Genomic DNA, 8,573 nt, shown 5'->3' with positions numbered 1-8,573 from the left:
GGTATTGAGCTGACGTGGCGGTGGTTTTGACTGCGTTGACCATGACGTGGACAAAATTGGTCACGTGGACGCGCTACTTCCTTCTTCCCGACACCAGCGACGACCACGACGAGGGCGCGGTGTCGCAACTTCCTCCGCCGGCCCTAGCCGGAGCTCTCCTCGGCCTCGGCAGCGGCGGCGGTCGCAGCGCGCGCGAGCTCGGCACATCTCAGGCGGCGGCGACCGGGGGGCTCGACCGCGCAAGGAGGGCAGCGGCCCGCATGGGTATATCTACCACCGCACACGCGTCCCTCGGCTCAGCGCCCCTCCACCTCTCCCCTCCCCCCCCCCCCCCCCGCATTTCAGCCTCGGTGGCCACGGTCATGGCCTCTTCGGTGGCCGCCATGCCCCATGAGCCCGCGCAGTGAAGGGACCCCTCCCGCCCCACCCTGTCCAGGGGATTCTTCAACTCCTCATCCCGCCGCCGCAGCCCGCGTCCTCCTTCTCCTCCTCCTCCGCCCCGGATGCCGGTGCCAGTGCTTCCTCCTCCGCGAGCGAGCCCACGCCCAGGCGACGCCGCCAGATCCTCGAGCGCCCGCCCCCGCCGAGCAGCGCCAGGGAGGCCGAGCTCTCCGAGCTGGCGTCCGCCACGCACCCCATCGCCGCGCGCGCGGTCGTGTTCCGCGAGCCGTCCCCGGCGCCCTCCGACACCTCCTCGTCCTCCGCCGGCGCGCCCATTTAGCTCCCGCCGTTGGGGCCCATCATCGCTTGACGAGCCCGATCCACTCCTGCAGGGCACCGGCGGGGCGGCCTTTTCCGTCCGGAGCGGCCTTGCCCCCATCACCGCTTGACGTCCCGGTCTTCGCCTTTCTCGCCACGCCGCGCTGTGCGTGCCCCACCTGCGCCGTGCATGCATTCACGCGCGTCACGCCCGCGGCAGAGCGCGCCGCCGTCCGCCGATCCCAAAACAGGGGAGCTCTGGTGCCGACCAAATTCGCGAGGCACAGCCCATCGCGGGGAGCACCCCCACCACCACAGCGACCTCCCCAGCCCGTTGTCCCATCTCGCTGCGCGCCACCGCGTCCTCCCGCTGGCGAGCTGCGCCGCCCTCAGGCCATCGTCCGCCGTGCCGGTGAGCTTGTCCTTCCGCGCCTTCTCGTTTCGATTCGAGGCCATAAATGGAGTCTCCTAGGTCCCCCTGTCATGATGCTTCCGCTAACTTTTGGCGTTCTCAGCTTGGTCGCCGGGGATGCAGAGTGTCGCCGCCGCCGAGGACCCCGCGCTCGGCGAGGATGGCACGCGGGAGGCCGACCTCCGCGACCTGCTCCTCTTCCTCTACATCCAGTTCTACAAGGGGAAGTGGAAGGGGAGGAGGAGTAGACGCTCGTTCCCATCCCCGGCGCACTGCTCCTCCACGACAGCGGCGCCGCCGTCGCCGCAGCGCCGGGCAGCCGTGCGTGCACATGGTCACCGGATGAACTGTCGGCGGCGCGACGGCGGCGGCTGTGGCCTAGCTCCTTGCCCCCCGCGCGCATGGCCGCTTCACACAGGGTGACTGGCTTCTCGCCCGCGCGCACCGTGGCAGCCCCGGCCCGCACGCCCGCGCCACCGCCGTCGATGCGGAGGCTCTGTTCGGCTCCCTTTCTCTCTCTCTGAGTCTCTCTCCCCCTCACTATGGCACGTGGGCCTCGGGCCCCACCTAACGGCCACCTCAGCGCCACGTGTCCAAAACCGCCGCCACGTCATCGTGAAATCCCAAAAACCGGCCTGAGGGTATAAATTGACCGGTTTGTAGAGTTGAGGTACCTAAATTAGACGGTTTTGAAGTTGGGTGTCAAAATTAGACTTCTCGAAGAGTTGAGAGCTAAAAGTAGACTTTTTTCTAACAAAAATAAAAGAGAAAAATAAATATTCCGGTCAGACATCGTCTCTATTCAATGATGGCTCAGCTAGCTCGGATATACTCCTTGGTTCCTACTCCTACTCATTCCATCGGAAAGCGAAAACCAACCTCGCACTACTGCTTTAATTTCGACGTTGACACTTGCACATGAATGAAGATCAGAGGGTTAGTTAGCCATTAATCACACTCTCTCACTTCCGGTCCCAGATAGACTGCGTGGCACTCACCACTTTCCTTTTTCTGATCTTCTAATTCTTAGCCAGCTGAAAGAATCGAGCTGGCTTTTCCTTGCTTGTGGCGCCGGTAACTTGTCGGTTGCACGCCACATGCGCGCTAACATGATGAAAAGGACTCGGGCAAACAATGGGCGGCGGCATCGCGGGCGCTTCTGAAAGGAGACGTGAAGGCTCAAGCCACAGGTCCACAGCCGAGGGCATGTAAAGAGCATGGATCTTCTTCTTCCTACCGGCACGGCACCCGCGCACCCCGCCGGGGCGGGGGTGGGCGATCCCGGCGATAAAACGAGGGGGCGCATGCTCCCATCCCATCCCTGGCCGATAAGGCTCGTCCGCAGCTGGCCCCACGTGCCCCACATGGCAGCGGATCTTCTCCCGTGAGCCGGTGGCCCCACGCGTCGGCCTCCACGCCCCGCCCGCGACTCTCGCGCACCCCGACCCCGGCCGTTAACCGCTCCGGGCCGCAGGACGGTTAGCTCCGGAGCCGACGCGCCCGGATTCCTCCACGTCACCCCATCCGACGGCCGGAGATTCCCCAATCAAATCCCACTCTCCCACTTCCTCCGCCCGTATAAGAACGGGGAGGGAACCTTCACCCACTTCCCACTTCCTCCCCCCTATCTCCTCCATCCTCCACCTCCGTCCGCATCGCGCCCCCCTCCTCCCTCCCCCGGCTCCGCCCCCACGCACATCGCCATGTTCCGGACCTTCACGAAGCTCCGGGATGCAGCGGCGCCGCTCGCGGCGTCGGCGGTGCGGCGGTGCTCCGGCGGCAGCCGGATCCGGGCCGACGCCAATTGCCCGCGGTGCGACGCCCACATGTCGGTCCAATTCTCCCTCCAGCACCTCCCGGCGCCCCCGCCGGCCGCCGCGGGGGTCGTGGATGCCGCCCAGAGCCACAAACATGACGGGGCGGGCGTGTGCCCGGCGTGCCGAGCGGCGTTCCTGTTCCGCGCCCACCGGATCGACCCGCTGCGGGGCGCGTTCCTCGAGATCCCCGGAGGCATCGGGGGCGACGAAGAGGACGCGGATAAGGCAGGCTTCGCCGATCGGATCAAGAGGATGTTGTCGGAGCGCCCGCCGGATGAGTTCCCCCCGTTGCCGCAATCGCCCCCGATGCCGATGCCGCACTATCCGCGACGGAAACAGAACAGGAGGAGACAGAGGGAGGAAGGAGGTGGAGGTGGCGGCGGAGGTAACGGCGGGGACTCACCGTCGGGAGGGGAGGGTACGAGCGCCTCGCCTAAGAGGGAGTGGTGGGGTGGAGCCAGCCTGGGCGATGAGCTGCCGACGCCTCGGGAGATGTGCCGGAGGCTTGACGAGTTCGTCATCGGGCAGGCCAAGGCAAAAAAGGTGCCCCGTATGTTCCCAATTCTGCCTTCGTTTTTCACAATTCGTGCGAATTTCGGGTTAAAGTGACTTTGTGCTGTTGTGCCTCAAACAATGCTGTAGGCTTCTGTAGAGCTGTGGCTTAAGTCTGAGTTGGCAAATTCGGGATGTTAGGTGAGAATCAGTAGGGACTCCTGAAATTATGAAGAAAGAACTGAAGCAATGCAGAATTGCCCTCGCTTTAGCTTAAATGGCACGGCTTCTTTCTGTGTTTGCCACCTCAATGGATCTCGATGGGCTTCTAATATTTTATTAGTTTCTGGTTCTCGCGAAGATAGTACAGATGGTTGTTGCAGTCGAATGATAACTCACCATGGAGGGCATCACATTTCCTGCTTCGTTGGCTTTAAACTTGGGAATTATTTCATTGTCATGCAAATAGACCAGGGAATGTGCCTCTTTTGAACTCATGGAACTCACAGTGTGAACTAGATCTCTGATGGGGATCGCTGAATTGATGAACTAATGATGATTGAATTTTGCAAATGTGTCACTATCACAGTGTCACCCAACTCAACCACCACAGTTTCTTCATCCCATGCTAGTATCGGCATTGTGCCCTTTCTAGTTTTCGGTGTTAAAGTCACATAATAGCTTCACATTTTTGATTGATGGATTTTGGTGGGTGGTGGTTTGGTACTGATTGCAGGATTTCCTAAACTTGTTGTGTGAATTTAACATGAAGACTAGCTGGATTTATTGATACATTAATTGCTCGAAAATTATTATCAATGCAGCTGCGCAGAATAATGACCGAACTATGCAGTTGGATTGCATGACTTGTGTGTGAGAATTTCTGTGTATATATACATAAGTCGCGAACTAAATTAACAGGAGGTAGCAGTGTTTTACTTCTATTTGATTTGAAACAACCTAAACACGTCTGGTATGCTAGTGTAGTTGAAAGAATGTAATTGGTGATACATCTTGTTAAAAGCAGGGTTGCTGACTATGCATCCTTTTCACTCATGGAAAGGAGTTAAATGCATGAGTGTTCAGGCACCATGACCCTTTTCTAAGTGCAAAGTATAGTTTGTCTACATACTTATCACAAATACCTTTTCCTCGCAGGTGCTATCTGTAGCTGTATACAACCATTACAAGAGAATATATAATGCAAATGTACAGAAAGAGTTAGTCTCTGCTCTTTAACTTACCTGCTTTAGTTTTTTTTTAAACATCTCTACAATATCAGCGATAAGTTACTAAGCTTTATTACACATTTGTAATGTATGGCTCATGTGGTTGTATGTAAATGCAAGTTGCTAGTTGCTATGTCATGTCTTTTTTTCCTGACATGTATGTGTTGCTGTTGTATCCAGATCTGCTCCCAATTGTGAGTTTCCAGATGCTGCACATGATGATCAAAATATTGTAGAAATAGATAAAAGCAATGTACTCCTAATGGGCCCAACTGGCTCAGGTTAATATTCTTTTTTCTTAAAAGACAATCTTCCATACCTTCCATACCTCCAAGGACGCCTTGCACATGTGTAACTAGAGTTACTATATAAGTTGGAGCTGACAGTTAAATCTTTTTCATCTTATCTGCTGACAGGAAAAACATTGCTTGCAAAAACATTAGCACGTATTGTAAATGTGCCATTTGTTATAGCTGACGCGACATCATTAACACAGGCAAGTTCATTACTGTTTTAAGCACAATAGTCTTTAGAGTGGCTAGGAAAGTGCCCTGCTTAAATGCATTAAACTGATTTATGAATTCTCAATACATGTCATAGCTCATAGCTGCTAACTTTATTTGTGCTCTTTCACTATTTTGGATTTTTGTTCGATAAAAAAACTATTTTGGATTTCATTTTACACAATTCTTCAGTATCGTATTTATGGTTTCCATCTATTCTTTCTCGTTTATCATGTCCATCTGTTATGTACATGTGGAGATTCATGATTGCATTGAAGTCTATATGGAGTAGTTGTGAATGTGAGTTCAAATTTAGAACCAAAACTAAACTTTGATGCATTATGCAGGCTGGATATGTAGGGGAGGATGTAGAGTCGATACTGCAGAAGTTACTAGTGGTACGTGTGGCAGGACATTACATTCCTTTCCTTTGGTTGTTAAATCATTTTTTTTCTGTTTATGTAGATCCACAAATAGAGAAAATAAGAAAATCAGATTATTCCAGAATCCTGATGGCATTCTAAATTTTGTTCAGGCTGCTGAGTATAATGTTCAAGCTGCCCAGCAAGGGATAGTGTACATAGACGAAATAGATAAAATAACAAAGAAGGTACTGGTTCATTTTTTTTTACGTAGCTTATTTAACTTGAGGTTTATAACAGTACCATGTTTCAGGCTGAGAGCGCAAATGTCAGTAGAGATGTATCTGGAGAAGGTGTTCAACAAGCATTGTTGAAAATCCTAGAAGGAACTGTAAGTGAAGGCACATGTTACTGACCTTTTTATTTGATGGCTTCAGAATTAGGATCGGAGTTTATAACTATCATTGACTAACTTTGAACTGCCTGTCAAGTGTCAAGAGACTTCAGTAATGAACCCGTGTATGTTGAGTACTTATGTGTGTTTCTACTTCAGGTTGTCAGTATTCCTGAGAAAGGATCGCGCAAGAATTCTCGCAGTGAAAGCATACAGGTTTCATACTCTAGTACTCTACATAGTCCTTGATGAATACATTTGCTGTATATCATATGGTCGAATTTGGATTCAGTTGAATGAAAACAGTTCTTTAGATGGTTGTTTTCTGTCAAAAGGATACTGTATACATATTTAACTAAAGAAGTATTGATATTTCAAATGCATTTCCTGACAACCAAATAACAGCAACCCAGTGGCTGTGCTAAAAGTGTGTAAGGCATAAATATTCTGCATTTTGTTACTATTTGGATAGGTATCATGGACATCATAAATCCATCTTCGTTCTTAACTGTTTTCAGTATCACATGCCTGTAACAAAATCTCATGATAATGATGCAGATAGACACGACAGATATTCTTTTTATATGTGGTGGTGCTTTTGTAGACTTGGAAAAGACTATTTCTGAAAGGTATTGCAAATTTCATGTGTAGATTTGTTATTCCGAAGAATCTGCATACAGAAATTGAACCCTATCTTCTGACATGAATTAGGCGCCAAGATTCATCTATAGGGTTTGGGGCACCCATTCGTACAAATATGAGAAGTTCTGGAGCTAGCAGTCCAATGGTTACTTCGTCTTTGTTAGAATCTGTAAGAGTACTCTCATTTGTTCCAATCAATACCACAGAACAGTCTTTTGTGTCTCAAAAGTTGTTCCTCACATACTCGTTAACTGGATAATCCACTTTGCATTGACAGGTTGAGAGTGGTGACCTTGTGAGATATGGTCTAATTCCAGAGTTCATTGGTCGTTTGCCCATTCTAGTAAGTTTGGCAGCTCTCAATGAAGGTCAGCTCGTTCAGGTAGCTCCGGGAAATGCAGAATTTTCGCTACTTCTTTATTCAATGCTGTTGACGCTGTAGACATTTGTACTCAGATAAAAGTATAAGTAGCATGCTGCTGGTATTTGCATTGGTGCTGGCCTGTTATGATGACGATGATATCTAATTACTCCAGTAGAGGGCTCTTACATGATTGTCACAAATTCTCTTGCATGGTGAAGCTCATTAAAATGATTTTATCTGCTTTCAGGTTCTGACAGAACCGAAGAATTCACTTTCCAGACAATACAGGAAAATGTTTAACCTGAACAAAGTGAGGCCACCAAATCCTATCATCATAAGATATCTTCATGTATGGATCATTACTAATCTTGTATTGCGATTTTTGGTTCATCAGGTTAAGCTGCACTTAACTGATGGAGCACTGAGATTGATAGCTAAGAAGGCGATAGCTAAAAATACTGGGGCTCGTGGTTTAAGAGCCATCTTGGAAACCATTCTATTGGAGGCCATGTATGAGGTAGGACTCTTGACCCTTTCTGCAACACGATGCAATTTTTTATCCATAAATTCTATCTCCTTTTAAGCAGATCCCAGATGAGAAAACAGGAAACGAGCGAGTAGATGCGGTTGTGGTAGATGAGGAGGCAATTGGTTCTGTTGATAGGCAGGGCTGTGGGGCTAAAATTCTCCGAGGAGATGGTGCATTGGATCAGTACATAAGAACTAATGTGATGAATTTGCGGGTAGGTAGCTGTCAAGCAAGAAACAGTAATACTGTAAATTTTCTTCCTTACATGGCAGGTCAAAAGCATATAATTCCACTCATGTTCATCTTTGTTTTGCCGTGGTATTATGTTATATCCTTGTAGTGAAAAGTAGCACTGAAATGGAAAATAGACCTCTTCACTTGCTCTGATAACGTCTGTTTTCACGTGCAGGAAAGTAACGATGGTTTGGCCGGGGAGCTTGAGGAAGCGTACATGCTGTCGAGAATTGTTAGCTTGTAACTAAAAAAAAGGCGGGAGGAAGCGTACATGCTGAGTTCTGACCAACTTCGTACATCATGTAACATGTCTACCCAACCCAACACTCACACTAGCTCTGTCTTGCTCACCAAATCGCCTGTAATTTGATTCCACTCTTGAGGAGCAGATAGATCCAGAGCGCCATTTGTTGTAATCCATGTAAACAGGAGTTGCCGTTTGATTGAGCAACCGTCCTGCCAAGTAAATTGTTCCCCATTTTTTCCTGCTGCCCCGTTGGGGGCAGCCCAATTGTTGCTGGCAAAATTGTAAAGATCATCATTTTACTGATATGATAAAAAAAGGCGCATTTTCACAAGTAAATAGAAAATAATACCCAGTTCCTGGCCCTAGCAGCACAAGTTGCCTCTAGCGACGGCATCGCGGCTCCGGCGCACCGGAACAGCGGCGCAAAACGGCGGCCGGCCGGCGCGCCGCGGCGCCGCCGCCAGAACCCGATAACGATTGCAGGACTGGTAGTGGCGGAGGGAGGAGGATAAGGCAGCGGAGATTCGCGCGGGGAAGGGGCAGAGATTGGGAGGAGATACGGCAGGGGAGCCTTGTTTGATTTAGTGAAATTCCAATATGTTCATTAGAAAATGTGAGCATTTTGTGATTACTTATTACTAAGAGTTTT

The 8,573-nt window shown here is 50.3% G+C and overlaps 1 protein-coding gene across 2 annotated transcripts; it reads left to right on the top strand.

Moving 5' to 3' along the window:
• Positions 1-2,722: 2,722 nt before the first annotated feature.
• LOC120673975 (CLP protease regulatory subunit CLPX1, mitochondrial-like) lies at positions 2,723-8,260 on the top strand. Of its 2 annotated transcripts, none has more exons than XM_039955034.1 (15): positions 2,723-3,471; positions 4,579-4,640; positions 4,830-4,930; positions 5,066-5,145; positions 5,500-5,550; positions 5,688-5,762; positions 5,828-5,905; positions 6,068-6,124; positions 6,467-6,537; positions 6,620-6,719; positions 6,828-6,932; positions 7,162-7,224; positions 7,309-7,431; positions 7,502-7,657; positions 7,853-8,260. In XM_039955034.1, exons 1-15 carry the CDS (start codon positions 2,815-2,817, stop codon positions 7,919-7,921), a joined length of 1,848 nt encoding a protein of 615 aa, XP_039810968.1. In that variant the 5' UTR covers positions 2,723-2,814; the 3' UTR covers positions 7,922-8,260. The 2 variants fall into 2 exon arrangements, with proteins under 2 accessions (XP_039810968.1, XP_039810969.1); XM_039955035.1 differs by having other exon boundaries at positions 3,398-3,478.
• The last annotated feature ends 313 nt before the right edge of the window (positions 8,261-8,573 follow it).

The sequence above is a fragment of the Panicum virgatum genome, chromosome 5N (assembly GCF_016808335.1).
Source record: "Panicum virgatum strain AP13 chromosome 5N, P.virgatum_v5, whole genome shotgun sequence".
NCBI lineage: Eukaryota > Viridiplantae > Streptophyta > Magnoliopsida > Poales > Poaceae > Panicum > Panicum virgatum.
Note: the sequence above shows the minus strand (reverse complement) of the source record. Positions and strands in the feature narration are given on the sequence as shown.

Excerpts from the sequence above, each read along its gene's own strand:
- LOC120673975 (XM_039955034.1), top strand. The coding sequence starts at position 2,815 with ATGTTCCGGACCTTCACGAAGCTCCGGGATGCAGCGGCGCCGCTCGCG. Across the intron at positions 3,472-4,578 it reads GGCAGGCCAAGGCAAAAAAG|GTGCTATCTGTAGCTGTATA; the intron begins GTGCCCCGTATG and ends TTTTCCTCGCAG. Across the intron at positions 7,658-7,852 it reads CTAATGTGATGAATTTGCGG|GAAAGTAACGATGGTTTGGC; the intron begins GTAGGTAGCTGT and ends TTTCACGTGCAG.